This window comes from Pleurodeles waltl, chromosome 10, assembly GCF_031143425.1.
Source record: "Pleurodeles waltl isolate 20211129_DDA chromosome 10, aPleWal1.hap1.20221129, whole genome shotgun sequence".
Classification (NCBI taxonomy): Eukaryota; Metazoa; Chordata; class Amphibia; order Caudata; family Salamandridae; genus Pleurodeles; species Pleurodeles waltl.
Window position 1 is genome coordinate 250,115,680 of NC_090449.1, and position 18,318 is coordinate 250,133,997.

Genomic DNA, 18,318 nt, shown 5'->3' on the forward strand with positions numbered 1-18,318 from the left:
GGAACAATGAAGAGAATTGTCTGCAGTTGAAGTAATATTTGAGTCCATATGTTAATGCTGTGCAAACTTGTATCTATGGCTCATTAATATAGAGCTCTTATTATTAGGGTGAGTGCTCTAAATAAATGTTGCAAACTCTGACTGCACTACTGAGTGGTTACAGTAAAAATAAAATAAAAAAAAAGTGTACACACGTTTGCTAAGTTTAACTATGAGGCTACGTATAATGCTCCCAGAATGCTCTTGGATTAGATGCAAATATGTGCAAAAGCATGAAAGCATGATTGACAATTCTTTGCTTTCAGAATAAAATGGTCACAAAAAAAATTCAACTACGAAAACAAATGTTTTGCTAAACTACTATGACATTTTAGGTACCATTTCTTTGAAGCATCATTTGGTAAAATGTGTTGATGCATGCTACTATTTCCAAAAAGTATTCATAGCTGAATATCAATGTAACTACTTTCAACAAGATTATGGGAAATATAAAAATAAACAAGCATTCGCAAAACATACAGATCTGATATTGGCAGTCAGTCGTTTGGTTTTGTCTTGTTCTGACACCGTTTTGGAAAACTTTATTGCTGTGGGAACTGCCAGGCCCTCACCATTGTAACAAACATTGTCAAGAAGCAAAAATATTTCTTGGTCTCAAAAAGCATACATTGCCACAACACTTCCTAAGACCAACCAAAACGATTTAGTTTGCCAGTATGCTCCTTGTGAAAGAGCAGAACGCTATCACAGAAGTAGACCGATGGTGGAGGTCTTTTCATAAGTGCAGATTTATGTATTTCATTAATACACAGGAATTTAAAGAAGTAGATTAGGAAATTGTAATCCTAAAAATATTTGTGAACTGTATTTTAGCAAAAGCAAATATGGATGTGTAGATTTGCTCATGCGAAAATCTGTTGAGCTTTTACAAGCTAACTTTCCCTCCAACTACTTTTTTTCCCAACCCTGGAAGAGGTTTTACTTCTCCCTTGTCAGGAGTAAATTTCCAACCTTTGCATTATATGAAAGATTAGAGAAGGTCTAGTGAAAACCGTTAAAACACGCAGTTAGTAGGTTGGCACAGACTCAAATGGGCATTCCAACCTTGGAACCTTTGCTTTCCACTACCCTCAACCCCAGTAAGTAGATCTGCGGAAAGGTGGCAAAATAAGGAAATTGCTAGTATTGAAGCTGTACAATAGTATTAGGCCTGTCATATTAAGAGAGACTATTATCATAGCTCTTATATAATGATACTGCTGCCATAATTTGTCGCCACACTACATGGCATAAAAGGGAGAAGTAGTTCATTTTACAGAACAAGTAGATTTATGAAGCAACCTGTCCCATGGACATGTATATATTTTATTAAATTCCACACCCCTGTACGTGAGCTTGTTTGTCTGAATTCACATGCGGGCAACTTTCCAGGAGTGAGTCAATGCATCCACAATGCCCATCGGAGCATTCCATCACTGGACAGACAGCATTAAGTAAGTAGATCTAAAAATACAGTTAAATAAAAATACAGTTCAATAAGATTTCCTTAGGGCGTTTATTTGATAGTTATTTTTTTTCAAAGAGTAACAAGGAGTGCTTTCGACATGATGCGCATAGTAATGATGAAGAAAGGCTGCAAAAATGTTTCTTTCAGTGCAGTCTAATTAAATGGGATCTACCCAATGTCAGAGACCCCAGAGTTCTTACTAAGCAGACCACCCCCCTCAAGCTTTTGCAGCCTTCGATGACACATTCTGTAGGGGAGGAGCAAGATTTGCAATTCCAAACCTCAAAATTTGAGGTATTTGTGCAGTAGGGAGAGCATGTGCCTGGCAGAAAAAAATACCACTCGGTTCTTAGTCTGTCACTGTTGGAGACTGACATGTCACAGTCCGTGACCAGGCAGAGTGGCCTGCAGCACCACACCTTGTTACAGTTGCGTGTCTGATGCCACAGAGTGCACATCTAAAACTGAGAACTCTGTTCTCTCGGGCATCTGACAACCACTTTTCCTAAAGGTGCACTGGGCAGAAGGTGGCAAATGGGATTGGTGGGGTTAGCGCGAGGAGCGCACTGAGAGTCCTAGTGTTGTTGGTGGAGAGGGGTTTAGACAACAGCAGAGAGGAAGCACAGGAGGTGGTGGGGGCGCACAGGATAGAGAGGATATGGCATTAAGAGCTGAGCTGTCAATTTTGTAACTGGAGAACCACGTCAAAGTCCCTATGTCGGTTCAACATCTTGTGATTCTGTGTAGATCAGTTACTGTAACTGTATAAATGATGCTCATTTAAGGCACTCCAATTTGGGTACAGTTAGCACTATATTATGCAGGGAAATGAATAAAGCTTTAAGGGGCTGCAGGTCCCATGAAATAAAGACAGTGGCAGGTAGGCAAGCAGGGAGCCAGGTGCAGCCTGTCAGCACAGGATGAGGGCCCTGTGCATTTTTAATGGATTAACAGCAGGGGACAGAGGAGCTTAACACCTCCGCTGTCAAGTACTCTGTTATTTATCCACTTTTATTGGCTCAGCACAGCATGGAGCCAAATAAAGGAGGATCTGCCTTAATATTTTAAGAATGCCAATTTTTGCAGGCACTTGTCAAAATTGAAGGATTTTTACAGAATTGCTGGTTTTGCAATTATTTTGCTAATCGCAAAATCGTGATGTCTCGGGGGATCTGATAAGAAGGTAAGCACTCCATGTAGCAAGCTGGCTAGCTATGTAGTGTTGTGTACCGAATGTAAGAGGACACTATGCAGATAGTCCAGGCAACCCTTATTGGTTTACAGGGGTTAAAATAATATTCCCAAATTCACTCTTCCATGGTAGTGTGGGCGAGCAGTTTAGGATTATCAGAGGCTAAACCTTTGTTGAACACAGAGTCAATAAATGTAACACACACTCTAGAAGAAATTCGAGTTCAATTGTTGGAAAATAGAAAACTACATATAATGATTCAACACCAGAAAATCTCTCAGGGGTCCCATTTAGGTCATATGGTGCTGGGGGGGGAGGGAGGGGGGCAGGTAAGTTCACAAAAAACACTACTAGTTCACATTCACCGGCCATGGGACGTACATAGGCAGAGGTGCAAACAAATGGCGAAGAGGAGAGACACCCAGAAAAAGGCTGCTCTCAATGCTGACCTCTGCAGTGCTGACATCTCTTGTCGGCTGGTTGGTCTTTGTGGTGTTAGTGTCTGGACTGGACTCAAACAGGCATTGGATGCTTCAAGGGATCCGGTATCCTGGATATCGGTGCAAGATGGCTCCAGTGGGTCCTGGCATCTTCCCACTTGGTAGGGAGACAGATCTGACCAGGAGCATGGTGACCTCCTCGTCAGTGGCTGTGGCGTCGGTGGACCCAGTGGTCCGAACGGTGAGAAAGGCATTGCAGTTGGTGCCTGTGGACAAGTGGGGGCTTGGGGAAGTGCTGGAAGCCCTCTGAGGTTTTTGGAGGATGCACAGCTGCAGGACGAGTTGGGTTGTTGAAATTGTCAGAACAGGAGCAGGCAGGCAGGATTTGGCACCAAAGTCCACCAGCAGTCCACTGTTCTCCATTCTTCAGGTCTTCTTTGTTCTCTTCTTTCTTCAGTCAGTCAAACTTCAGTTCCTGAGTCAGTTAGGGGAGCCACCTGAACACTCAATTTTGGAGTGTTTAGGGAGGTGTAGCGTAGTAGTCAATGGACTACCTACCCCTGGAGTGACGACACCCCCTATATGACCACTTTCTGTGGCGAGTGGGCATAACCCTGTCCCAGAATTCCTAGTTCCACCAAAAACAAGATGGTGGAACCCTTCTTTCATGAAGCACATCAGGCTGCCCACCTTAGGGGTGGTGACTAGCCTTCTTGCACAGCTAATTTCCTGCCTATCCTGGTGCCAAATGGGCCTCAGGGCAGGGGGTGACAACTACCAGTTCTGGGGGAGGCCAGGGTCGCATATCAAAGGAGGCAGGGACTTAGAAGTCCTTGGCCTTGGAATGCAGATTCACTAGCCATCCTGCTGAGAAGAGGCCCCTCCGGAGTTGGCACTGTTTCTGGCCTGTGACAGCAAGGGCTTTAACCTCCTGGTGGTCAGAAACATGTCTGTGGTTGTCAGCTGGTCAACACCAGTCAGCCAGGACACCAAGGGCCCAGTAGGTTTCAGGGGGCACCTCTAAGGTGCCCTCTGGGTGCATGTCAAAATAAATCCAGGACTGGCCTCAGTCTAAAGACTAGGGGCCTGTTTCCGACCTTGGCGGATGGGATACTCCGCCACAAATGTGATGGATATACCGTCCACCGTATTACAAGTTCCATTATATCCTATGGAACTTGTAAAAAGGCGGACAGGATATCCGTCACGTTTGTGACGGAGTACCCCATCCGCGAAGGTCATAATCAGGCCCTAGGTGTTTGACACCAAAAACCATAGGTTTCAGTTAAGGCATTAGGTAGCTGGGTAACTCGTAATGACAAGTGCCCGATACATACCATAATTTGGCATCCTTGTTTACTTGCAACATCTAGTAATTGATCTAGACATCACTGGGGTATATCTGCGCCTGCAGATATGTCCTCACATCAAGTATAATGCACCCTGCCTTAGGGCTCTAAGGCCTGCTTTATGGGGGACTTACATATACTTAGATGCAGTGATTTGGGGCATGGCACAGGACGAGTGTGCCATGTTGTGTTTTCACTCGTGGCTTGCACCATGACATGCATTCAATTGCTGGCTGTGTCCTATTTTTTAGGGGGGTGCCTAAGGGTGGCACAATACCTGCTGCAGCCTTTAGGGACATTCTCTAGTACCCAGACCCTAGGTACTAGGGGTACCGTTTACTAGGGGGTCAGAGGTACTGGAGGGTGTGCTAATTGTACACAATTAGTCCTATTAACTTGTTTTATGGAAAGATCACTGGCACCAGGGACCTGTTTAGCAGGAACACAGTGCACCTTCAGTCGAAGAACTTTAGTGCCAGTGGCAAAAAGTGGGGGGTGACCATGTCAAAAGAGCACTTTCCTACACTCTACGCCACCTAATAATCGGATAAGAAAACACTGTTTAATAGAGTTACTGTGGAAGGCTTGTTTTTAGTTAAATAAAGTCTGTGCATCATGGCATTCCAAACAGATAACACAAGTTAACTTACTTCCAGAACTGGGAACCACACTCCTACACTTGAGGTAAAGACCTGTTCTTCTCACATTCTGTTGACTCTAGCAAAGTCACCCTACGTCTAACCATTCCCTCATTTCATGTAAAACCTGGTCACCAAACACATACGAGTCAATATAATTAAAATGTGAATAGCTGCCATTTCAGTACTGAGTCTAATGTATAGTATCCTAAATCTGAGTGGCTCCAGCAGCCTTTTTAGAGCTTGCTTACGGAAAGCAATTGGCTGTGTGTTCTTGAGTACCTATTGTGTACCATACCAGTACTTAGAGTGGACTTTGGGTTAGCCCATAGCGCAGTGTTTACTTGCTATTTCTCATCTGCAGCCCACTCCACCATGTCACTTTTTAAAAATGTTGTTTTCTTTTTGGGAGGGCCCGGCTGCTGCAATTTCAATTTTAAATAATGCACTTTTGTGTACATTTCATTTTTTTTATTTATTTACATTTGGAAGTCATGTGCAATCTCGAAATGGTAAGTTAAAAGGAAGAAGAAAAAAACAAAGAAAAGTCAATTGCAGTGACCCCGGTGTTATGATGCATATGAGGGCATGTGTGTAGATACATCCACACATACAGGGAGTGCAGAATTATTAGGCAAATGAGTATTTTGACCACATCATCCTCTTTATGCATGTTGTCTTAGTCCAGGCTGTATAGGCTCGAAAGCCTACTACCAATTAAGCATATTAGGTGATGTGCATCTCTGTAATGAGAAGGGGTGTGGTCTAATGACATCAACACCCTATATCAGGTGTGCATAATTATTAGGCAACTTCCTTTCCTTTGGCAAAATGGGTCAAAAGAAGGACTTGACAGGCTCCGAAAAGTCAAAAATAGTGAGATATCTTGCAGAGGGATGCAGCACTCTTAAAATTGCAAAGCTTCTGAAGCGTGATCATCGAACAATCAAGCGTTTCATTCAAAATAGTCAACAGGGTCGCAAGAAGCGTGTGGAAAAACCAAGGCGCAAAATAACTGCCCATGAACTGAGAAAAGTCAAGCGTGCAGCTGCCACGATGCCACTTGCCACCAGTTTGGCCATATTTCAGAGCTGCAACATCACTGGAGTGCCCAAAAGCACAAGGTGTGCAATACTCAGAGACATGGCCAAGGTAAGAAAGGCTGAAAGACGACCACCACTGAACAAGACACACAAGCTGAAACGTCAAGACTGGGCCAAGAAATATCTCAAGACTGATTTTTCTAAGGTTTTATGGACTGATGAAATGAGAGTGAGTCTTGATGGGCCAGATGGATGGGCCCGTGGCTGGATTGGTAAAGGGCAGAGAGCTCCAGTCCGACTCAGACGCCAGCAAGGTGGAGTACTGGTTTGGGCTGGTATCATCAAAGATGAGCTTGTGGGGCCTTTTCGGGTTGAGGATGGAGTCAAGCTCAACTCCCAGTCCTACTGCCAGTTCCTGGAAGACACCTTCTTCAAGCAGTGGTACAGGAAGAAGTCTGCATCCTTCAAGAAAAACATGATTTTCATGCAGGACAATGCTCCATCACACGCGTCCAAGTACTCCACAGCGTGGCTGGCAAGAAAGGGTATAAAAGAAGGAAATCTAATGACATGGCCTCATTGTTCACCTGATCTGAACCCCATTGAGAACCTGTGGTCCATCATCAAATGTGAGATTTACAAGGAGGGAAAACAGTACACCTCTCTGAACAGTGTCTGGGAGGCTGTGGTTGCTGCTGCACGCAATGTTGATGGTGAACAGATCAAAACACTGACAGAATCCATGGATGGCAGGCTTTTGAGTGTCCTTGCAAAGAAAGGTGGCTATATTGGTCACTGATTTGTTTTTGTTTTGTTTTTGAATGTCAGAAATGTATATTTGTGAATGTTGAGATGTTATATTGGTTTCACTGGTAATAATAAATAATTGAAATGGGTATATATTTTTTTTTTGTTAAGTTGCCTAATAATTATGCACAGTAATAGTCACCTGCACACACATATATCCCCCTAACATAGCTAAAACTAAAAACAAACTAAAAACTACTTCCAAAAATATTCAGCTTTGATATTAATGAGTTTTTTGGGTTCATTGAGAACATGGTTGTTGTTCAATAATAAAATTAATCCTCAAAAATACAACTTGCCTAATAATTCTGCACTCCCTGTATGTATACGTCAAACAGGGCCCACTGTAACATCATAATGCATAGATGCACATGTGAGATGCGCATTTAAAAAAAATCACCAAGCTGCCTCTCATTTATCATTTTCATTTGTCGATGCTATAAGTAATAACTATGTTTGACTTTTTACCTAATGCTGGCAGCAAGGGCAAAGCCAAAAGGCAAGATCTATTTAATTTGCCAATGCTTGCTCATGAAAATTGTACATGGGTTAATATGGCATGTATTTTACCTCTGCTGCTACTGCTCTCCACATCATGCTCATTGATTGGGGAGGTTACGTCCCGGTACCGAATGTCTCCTGGATCCAACACGGTTTCGTCTTCATTGTTAAAGGTAACATAGCCATGCAGCGGAACTTGCTCTGGAAGGTACAGAACAGTAGATTAGTTTTCAGAAGGAACTTGAGATGCTACAATACACAGTACATGGAATGCCTACGGATGTTGTGTAAATATGAAAGATTCGGGGAGAGCACAACACTTTTCAGAGCTTCCTCTCAGAAATAAGTGGGACAAGTCAGTGAACTGGATATCAATTAGTATTGTGCTTAACCAAAGACTCGTCATACGGAATGAAATGGGTACAAAAGGAAAAGGACTGTTCACAAGTAACAAGTGAAACTGCCACCGTGTGGTAGGACGGCAAACCACTTCCTGCAGACATTTCCATCTTGCAGCTCACAACAGCTGGCACGCGGTCTGCTCCACACACCAAGCACCGCCTCTATCTTCAGCAAACGTTGTGCAGGAGTAGTGAGGACAGAATGGACATTGAGACACTTGTTTGAAGGCTAAGAAAAGGTCAAATATCATGGCCATTAGCTAAGTACAGCTGGGCTGTGGAATACTCAGTCGCTTAGGAGTACTGTGGCAGTTTTTGCTGGACCCACCGTATTTTAAGAAATGTCCATCTAGCTTCAGTCACATGTATTTAGCAAACATGCGTATTTCAGCCAATGCAAGCATTTTTATAAGCAATGATAATTTTGCTGCTCAGAACTGCTGGCTTAGGACATTTTAACATTTTTTATTTGTTCTGTGTGAGCTATCAAGGATAGCTACGTAGGCAAACAAATACAATCAGCAGTGTTAGTGTTAGTGCCGGTTGCAAATCAGCACCATTACTCCACTGACCATCTTCTCCTTGCTGTGAAACTTCTGTGTCTCTTGTTTCCCTTTCCCACCTCTCAGACTTTTTAATTTCCACTTCTCCTCTTTCCTCATCTAGCTACCGCCTTTTTGTCAGAATTATTTTTTTCTTGCTGTCCAGTTTCTTTTTCCTGGTTAAATGTTAATACTGACACCACTGCCTATAGGTTTGTTTGATTTTAAAGCACACTGACTCTTTGCTGGGTAGAGTAGTTTTATATGAAAATCTTAAGTAAATATGTTCTATGTAAGGAGCACATAAACATTCTGAAACATGTACTTATAGGGTCTAAGAAATGGAAGGGGTTAAATTCCCACTCCCTATATATGCAGACATATAGGCACTAGAAAAATAGAAGTCCTGACAGAGGGGTGCTCCTCCACCACGGCACAAAAATACTTACCAGAAGCGCACATTACTGTGATAGTTGCCTGAACTTTGTGCTACAAGCAGCAGTGCTTCTGGGCTCTCCAACGTTTAGTGACAAGCAAGTGCAGCAAAAATATTGCTACTCATTTTTTCATTTTTCAACCAAAATTGTATTTCTGTTTCACATCCTTTTTTGTATTCTGCACTGCAATACTGCCTTGAGAATGCCACCAAAATAAACACCATGATACGTAAGATAATGATCTCGAGGAAGCAGATACTAAAACTGCAGCAATTTTACCTGGAGGGTGCAAACATGGCGAAAATGTGTGTGTTCCCTTTTTTATGCCTCTCACTGTGTTATAGTTTGGCATTGAAGACATGTTGGAAGCTCATTATAGAAATCAGAAGCCTCTTGCTATGAAATTCTGTACTTTGCTACAGAACTAAAATCCTACACACACATTGAGAAGGTGGTTGAGACCTGGGTGGGCATCCCTAGAGTATGACACCTATATCTGATGCCCAGATAAAAGCACAGAAAACACTGGCCCACGTGAAGGGACGTTTTAGAACAGTGTGCTTTAAAGTCTTGGAAATTGACTTTTGATACAGTTCAGACAGCCCTAGGGAGATCATTTAGGGATGTGAACATAACAGAAACTGAAGGTCTGGGAAACAGAAGCTAGAAACCTCAACATCGATTGCATCATTATAGAGCAAAATCAGGAACCAAAACTGTCTATTGCTTTCTTACAAGCTTTAAAGAACAGAATTGCTATTCTGCAACAGGATTCTGCGCTCCAGGCACTGGAAAAATTAGTGCATCACAAAACCACCAGACTTGCTGAAAGCCCTGAATTTTATTTACTATCTTTAGGTAACCCACAGGGATGTGGACGTTTTGCACACACAAGGAGTGGGAGCCTGCCGGTTCGCTCGTCTTGATGAAAAGAAAACAAACGGAGCCACATATACCTGTTAGCCATGCGCAATGATGCCAGATTCTTTCAGGAACTCTTCTGCACCCTCAGATCTGGAGCCTATCTGCAAATTAAACAGATTATTGTGCAGATTCCTAGACTGGGATTCTTTGTAGACAGACCATACCTCAGAATGGAGAAGTGGGAGAGAGGTGACTAATCTGGAGTTAGACAGAGTACCTACCACAACTTGCCGAATGTAACTTGTTCTGCTGATGGATACTTCTATCTGCAAATTCCACTCCTTGGGAATTCAGACCAAAATCTGTACCTCCCAAGGTGGAGGGTCTGGGGAATGGCTAAGACTAACTAAAAGGTCTTGCAGGAACAAGTGGGCAAACTGCCTAGCTGTATGGACATGACTGTCGAGGCATTACTGACTTGTTCATGTGTGCACTGATGGCCACATAACTGCCTGAAAGATACCCAGGACAGGCACTCTGCATGCTAACACAGTGGTATCAGCTTTGGCTCTGATGGAGTAAGCCCATGTAAGCCTCCCGGAGGCTACTTCTTAGCAAACACAGCAAATATGAATGGAGAGTACTATCTATCGAGAGATGGTCTGTCTCTGCAGCGCCTTGCCCTTCTCTGTCCCAGAGTACCTCGCAAAGACACGACTATCCACTTGAAGTTTTTGGTAAGACTGATGGAAAAGCTGACTACTAACTTGGGTCCAAACAATAGTCTCTCCTTCTCTTGCGAGGAGCGAGAAGTAGCAAAGAAAGCTGGAAGAAAGATGACTTGTCAGACATGAAGAGGCGTCACTACCTTTGCTAAGAATGCCATTCGAGTCCTGAGCACCGGTGTGTCTTGCAAAAGGTGGTATAAGGAGGATGAACTAAAAGGACCTGAAGTTTACTCGCCTAGCGTCTGGAAGTTATTGCCTCCAGGAAGACAGTTTTTAATCTGAATAGATGCTAAAAACAACCCTGTATTGGTTTGAAAGAGGCACACATTAGAAAGGTGAGGACTATATTCATATTCTTGTGTGGAATTACAACTAGTGTTACTGCAAATCTTTTATAAAATGCTTCACTACTGGTGATTTGAACAAGGACGGCTGAGCCACCAAATGTGAAAATGTAAAAAAAAGCCAAAAGACCCTACAGGTACCACATAACTGTTCCTTACTGGGCCAAAAAGAAAGCAAACCCATCATATTCACCAGTTTAGCCTGCAAGGGGTCAAAATGGCAGGTACTTTACCATGCCACATCCAAGTTTCAACACCCTGCATATACAGATTTTGTGGAGGGGTGTCTGACTGCTTAGGTGACATTGATGACTGAGAGGAAGAACAAAAGAACTTGACTGCCACTGCTTAATCTCACCGCATGTTCTTGGCAGTGGCAAACAGATCTAGCAAGGGATCTCTCGACTGTTGGAAGATGCCACGTCACCTTCAAATGTAATTGTGATTCCTGGTCTGTTAAGCGGCGCCAGCTGATACAATTCCCCTGGCACTTAAAACTTCTGCCAAGTGGTGTACCACCACCAAGGAAATCTCCTGATTGGCAAGTCAGTTTCAGAGATGCAAGCCTGCAGGGCAGGGATGTGAAAATAAGAGTTCTGCAGGTCCAACACAACCATCTTGTCTTCTGTAACCAGGGCAGAAAGATCCTGGACCTTAGTGAGCATCTCAAATTTGTCTTTACACATGAAGACAAGTTGAAGAACTAGAATAGGACTGACAACTCTGTGCTTCTTCGCACCAGGAATTTATAGGAATAACAGGTGCAAAAACTGTTCTTTAGTGGTCGAAAGGCAGATGCCCATCATCACATCAGCTGTAGAGTATTGTTGTTAATCCTTTGAGTTCTGGATTGGTCTATTTACCAGATGGCTGCTGTCATTCACTATCTGTACCACCGAATAAAGACATGGCTGGGTTTGTTGAATCTCATCTAAGTATAGAGATTAGCGTGTGAATCTCCTGTACCATTACAAGAGACCACAAATAAACAAAAGGTCATACAACTGCTTCCCGCTGCCACCAATTGTGCACCACCTAGGTTCATACAGACCCTCAACTCTCCATAAAAATTACTAGGTACCTTTGGATCTTCATGCCTGTTTCCGATCTCCCTGTAGCCTCTGCAAGGTTGAACACTGTACTCTTCTTGTTTACTTTAATGTCCCGAAAGATGATGTTTGCCAAAGGATTCATCAGAACTGCCGAAGGCCTTTAGTGTGTTTAGTACACTAATGTCAGTACCACTGGACACCCCAGCTAGCCAATAAGGAGTCCAATAATATGATGCTCTTGGCAAGTTGTGTGTTCATGGTTCCATCACACCCTATGAATTCTGACCCCTTGTTTGAAATCACCTCAGATGAAGAAAAAAAAACAGGAAAAACTAACAATATGCAACATAGTGGGAGTGTGGCTTAATACACCCTGCAACAATTCCGATATTCCATGGCCTATTGACTGACCATGTCTGAATAATTCGTGCTGCACTGCTGGCCAAATGTTTTGGGAAGCCAACTAGCTCATCTCATTCGAATCAGTCTACACTTAAGATCCCATTCAAAGGGGATGTGGTCTGGCAATTTGGGATCAACAGTTGCTAATGAAACACAACCAAGGCTGTTATGCATTTAGCTGGTTCCTGTCTGAGGTGGCAGGGTAGGCAAAAAACGATAAACGTAATTGCGGTCCAGAGTAATTACCAATGGCTGGGATTAAATTTAAGCAATCCATCCATTCATTTTTTGCTTTCCTACTTCTAATCAATACACCCTGGCACAGGCACCCAAGACTGCCAATGCATGTCCTCTTGTCTCCCCACTCAGGGGTCCACCTAGAAGAACCAAAGCACCTGAGTCTCAGGACATTAAGCATATTCTTGTATCATTCTGCTAATCCCTATGATATAACTAGATTGGCATTGTTGTGTAGCATGCATATGAATAAATATATACTTTTGGCAAAGGAAATTAAATTGGAAAAAAATTTACTTTGGGTGCCAGATATGGCCTACTCACACATTCACTCATAATTACATTGTATGTACATAGTGACAGAAAAGCAGTACACTGTGAAGCTTTGTGAAAGGTATCTGTATCCAGAGTCATTCAACTGAGTGTGCGCAAGGGCATTCATGTCAAACTCAGGTTCCTTGTGGTATATCTCACTGTTACTAAGCAATACCAGTGAAAGAAAAGATGAAGTCAAGTTAGCATTGCAGTTTAGGCTGTGGCATGCAGTACACACTTTGTTTCAACAAATGCGCTTAAACACTTGTATTTGCAATTATATACCTTCATACTTTCTGATAAATGTACAAAGTCCAATTCAAAAAGTGTGTCTGTTTTATTAATGCAAGTAGACCTGCAGGAAACATCTACGACATATATATGTTGTATAAGGTGTGTGATTTACTAACGTACAATTTACATGTGCAGGTTCTACATACATGTAATGTACACACTGCAACTGTACATGGGCATGAAAATTTCAGGATACTCAGGATAGTGTGAGAGCAGTGGATAAAGGTATGCAATGCCAATGTAGTTTAAATGCACAGGGCAGTAACTTTTCAGTGTTTGTAAAGCTGAGGAATGTATTTACTACACTTAGCTGCTTTTTACTTGGAAGTGACCTTTCCAGTGAAAAGGAACTAGCTTTGCATGACGTCCAGAAGTGTCTAGTAAGCGGTAGCAAGTAATAGTTTGAAGACTGAAATTTAAAGTCAAAATACAGACGGTAGTCTTTTTTTTAATACCCTCCACATATGATTGAAAGTGCAACTTAGCAAACATAACAGAAGCCTGAGAAATATGAGTAGGAACCCATTTTACATGAACACCATAAACTGTGTGTAATACGTGTGGGTGGAACATAAATGTTGCTGAATTGTCGAAATGTTGAAACAAATACAAGTGCAAAAGTATAATATAGGATGTGTGTTATTGTTTTTCTTTTTTTTTTTTTTGATTTTGTTAATCAGACCTACACCAACAATTAGTTGTCTAGGGCATGCTACTGCAACTCACCACTACGAGGTGGACTCTTCACTCTGCTTCCAACTGCAGTTATCTTGGCCAGAGCCTGTGGGCCCTCGTGGATGCTGGGCCCTTTAGCCTTTCGCGATGGTCTCTGTCTACGAGGAGCTGAGCTGGATTCATCAGAAGAACTTAAGTCTTCATATCGCCCTGGAAGAAGCAAATGTAATGAGACTATGCAAATTATTTTAAGTAAGGTAAGAGGGGAGAAGAGACAGACAAGGGTGATCCAGGGAGAGAATGGTGTGAGTGGGAAGTAATGGGTCGGTGATGCCGCGTTGATAGAATTATACTCTCAGGCACTACCTCATTAACACACAGGTTGGGTGATTAGCCGAGAACCAACCTGACCATCTTTCCCTAGTCGGACACCAAAACATCCAAGTACACACACATTATAGTTAGGTGATTATAGTTAGGTTAGCAGTTCATAGGAAAAGCGTTTTTTGTATTGCTAATAACTTTGGCCCCATGCATTTTCCATTGACTTATTTAAGAATGGCCACAGCAAAAATCGCTGAATGGAATAACACAAAATTTGGCAGGAAGCTATATTTCAGTCCGCAGATTGTGTTTTTGTGTGATTTGGTATAAATCTGTTCAGAAGTTTTTTGTTGTTGTTTTTTTTTTTTTTAAAGAAATCAAGGGTCAAAAATATTTGTATATCTGGACGGTTGGGTCCATGAGAGGCTGAAGAGACTTTCATCGGAGCACTAATTCAAAAACAGAATTTTCTGATTGGCCTAAAGAGGTTTTTTCCCCTCTTGAGCCATCCAACTCCCACAAGAGTCAGGCTCCCGCGCAAGTGAGTGCTCCGACTGGCTACCAGCACCATAAGAACAAGCATTTGCAATGCAACGGGTCTCGCGTTTGCTCATGTTAGAGCTGATAGCGTTTTAAACTCCTAACTCGACTTTTCACCTATTGGCACAAGTGCATTTATGTACATAACCGAAAAAGTGCAATGAACTATGTAAAGCGCTCGACTTCTGCCAAGCGAAATAGCGCTAGTAAATTAGAGAACAAGTAGTCCACGAGCCGGACAGAAAACAGCGAGCCTCGCATGTTTTCTGTACTTGGTCGCTGCGCTCGAGGAGGGTTAGCCACCGGAAAAGGCATGACGTATGCATGCCTTCGACTAATGAAAGCAAGCAGATTTTATTAGGCAAGCCCACAAACCAATGAAAAACACTGACGTGATGTCGACAGGGCTACGAGCCCTTTTCTAAACCCTAAAGCGTCTCGCTGTGATACGCATGCGCGAGCGCATGCAACGGAGGCTCGACCCTAAAAATGTTGCTGCAGGCCATTACAGAACTCAGGGACTTTGTCCCTTGCCCTGAAGGACATTAAAAATATAAGGGTGCAGGGCAGAGACATCCTGCCCCCTACGTCTCAACGGCCAGAAGGGGGTCGGTGGTGAGAGGAGCAGCAGATGGACAAGTCGAAACTTTAAAAAAAATAAAAAAAATCATGATCAAAAATAAATAAACAAAAAAAAATACTAAATGGTCGTCTGGGGCTGTGTTGGACAATTAAGTGACGGGTGCGTGGCCCTTCTCCTAGGGGGGGTGGGGGGGGGAGAAGAGGAGAGAGGAGAAAGGAGGAAAAAGAGGACAGAGGAAGAAGAGGAGGAGAGAGGAGAGATGAAGGAGAGAGGAGAAAGGAAGAAGAAGAGAGAGGAGAGAGGAAGAAGAAGAGAGGAAGAAGAAGAAGAGAGAGGAGAGAGGAAGAAGAGAGGAGAGAGGAGGAAGAAGAGGGGGGAGGAGGAGGAAGAAGAGGGAGGAGGAGGAGGAAGAAGAGGGAGGAGGAAGAAGAGAGAAGAGAGACGAAGAGTGGAGGAGGAGGAAGAAGAAGAGAGAGGAGGAGGAGGAGGAAGAAGAAGAGAGAGGAGGAGGAGAAAGAAGAGAGAAGAAGAAGAAGAGAGAGGAGGAGGAAGAAGAGATAAGAAGAAGAGAGGAGGAGGAGGAAGAAGAGAGCAGAAGAAGAAGAGAGAGGAGGAGGAGGAAGAAGAGAGAAGAAGAGAAGAGAAAAGAAGAAGCTGCCCCCCGCCCAAGCCGCTAACGGCCCCAGGGACCTCATCTCCAGAGGCCTAAACATTTTAAACAGAAGTTACGGCGGGTCCCCTTCCTGAACCACCTCACTGCCACAGTAGTTTTCCTGCCCACACCAGGACGGGCAGGCAAAACTTGTGTTGGTTCCTGCCTGGGTGGAAGCATTTTCAAAACTCCTGCCCAACTGCAGCAAACACATAGTCGGCTCCAAGCGGTAGGAACTTTAAAAATGCTCCTGCCAGCTGGGAGCAGACGTGTGATCTGTTTTCCTGTCTGTGCTGATGTAGGCAGGGAAAAGATCAAGATATTTCTCCTGCCTGGGAGGCAGACCAATGCCATTTCCCACAGCATGTGGGGAGTTGGCTGGGGCCAAGGTGGGTGCCATGGGTGGACACCAAGGCACTCACCTATTATATTATGGGCAACCCTGGGGATGGGGCCAAAATAGGTTCAGGGAGGGAGCCATGTGCCTCCCTCACCTTTTGTAAGTTTACACCCCAATGGTGAACTTCCCAGGTCCTATGATGGCGTGGGGAGGCCCATGGCCGCCCTCAAAAGAAAAAGGCCTTCTCCCAAGGGCCTAAAGAGGCTCAGGTGGGGTAGGGGGCTCTATCTATGGTGATGGGGTCCACAGGACCATAATAGGCTTGTTGATGGGGGCCATGCAACTCCTCTCTCCCCTTTCAAACTGGGGGATGAGAGTACATAGAGCCTTGGGGGATGGGGTCCCCGGGGCCTAAGAGGCTTGGGAGGGAGGAGGTGGGGCACACTGGCCGCTCTCATTTAAAAACAAATAAAAAGGTCCTGGGGGATGGGGTCCCCAGGGCCTAATAAGCGACTGTGAGGGAGACCCCACAGCCCCTCCCCTTTTTGTATTGGTAGCTCTCTGGGGGATCCCCCAAGTCCTAATAAGGCGGGCCCCTTTTTAGGTACAGCGCGCAAGCGCTCTGGCCTCTTGTAAACTATCTGTGGGTATTTAACCACGCCCATCACTATCACTGGTCCTTGGGCTTGCCTTTTAAAAACCCTTTGCTATCATTGGTAAATGCTTTACATTTGTCCCTCCTTCGGGCAGTTTTGTTACCGCCTTGGCCGTCGACCCTGTTACATGGATAATTGCCGACACGTTTGACTGCAAGCAAACTTTTTTCCTTTTGTGTCTCTCCTTTGCGCTCATGCTCATGGCGGCTGTGGCGCTTTGAATCGGCTTGCTTATGTCAATTGCATTTTTGCCGATACATTTGACTGCAAGCCAACTTTTTTTCCTTTTGTGTGTCCCCTTCACGCTCATAGCATGGCACCTTGAATCGGCTCGCTTATGTGAAACTGTATAACTTTTCATTTTCAATTTATGTGGCAAGAAAAGTCCAGTTAGGAATTTACAACGCTAATAGCTCTAACTCAAGCAAACGCGAGGCCCATTGCATTGCAAATGCTTATTTCTTCTTCTTAGCCCTAGATGGGGGATCCGAAGACTAAAAACTTATGCTGCGCACGGCAAAGGCTGTGCACAGTGTGGGGTTGGCTGCCTGCTGGGGATCTGGCTGTAGGGCCTGGCCACAGGCCAAGCCCTGTAGCCAACCCCCTGCAGCGCACAGCCAAAAGCCGTGCACAGCAGGGGGTTGGCTTTATGTATGTTAATAAAATATTACTTTACGTTAACAAAACCCCTTGAAATTCAAAAAAAAAAAAAACATTAAAGTAACATTTTAGTTAGGTGTGATAAAAAGATTGGTTAAAAAAAAATAATAATCTAGAAATTCACTGAAAGAAAACCAAAGGTCAAAGTAATGTTATAGTAAGGTGAATATGTCGGTGACAACATTAATATTTTTAACTAAATAAATAAAATCACACAGAAATTCACCAGTTATAGTTAGCAGAGCTAACTACAGCTTGTGCTTCTGCCATGTGCTGCTTATGACCTCACATATTACATCACTCATGAAATGTTCTATGACACCATTTATGACATCACTGACAACATCCCAACTTACATCATTGATTACATTACTGATGACATCATCCAAGCTTCATTTTGCACATATTGCTCTATAAACTAGTATGGCATTAGAGACCGGAAATTAAGTACAAAATAGCTCAGAATAATGGGAAGCATCATTAATGCCAACACAGATACAACTCCCTTGGGTGTAGGAAGCATGGGTTCTGCTCAACATTGACCCTATACTATACACTTCAGGGGTAGCCTAGTTCACATTCACCATCCAACCACAGATATATGGGAAACAATTGTGGCACACAGTGTTCGATCTGTGTACAACTGTTCAGAGGAAGTCAAGTAACTCAAGATTCTCGAAGTCTGTTTCAAAATAAACGCCCTACTACGCACAGCTTTTATCTGTATCAAACCCTTCATAGTCATCAAACGTACACTGAGAAATTAAACTGATACGAGTAGAAAAGTGGGTACTG

The 18,318-nt window shown here is 43.5% G+C and overlaps 1 protein-coding gene across 2 annotated transcripts in view; it reads right to left on the minus strand.

Moving 5' to 3' along the window:
- The window catches only part of ANKS3 (ankyrin repeat and sterile alpha motif domain containing 3), a 121,521-nt gene that overhangs the window by 44,286 nt on the left and 58,917 nt on the right, over positions 1-18,318 (minus strand). For both annotated transcript variants that reach the window (XM_069210335.1, XM_069210336.1), the window contains exons 7-8: positions 13,820-13,978; positions 7,547-7,678 (exon numbers count right to left, since the gene is read on the minus strand). In XM_069210335.1, the coding sequence (XP_069066436.1) occupies positions 7,547-7,678; positions 13,820-13,978 (291 nt within the window). The remainder of the gene's footprint in view (positions 1-7,546; positions 7,679-13,819; positions 13,979-18,318) is intronic.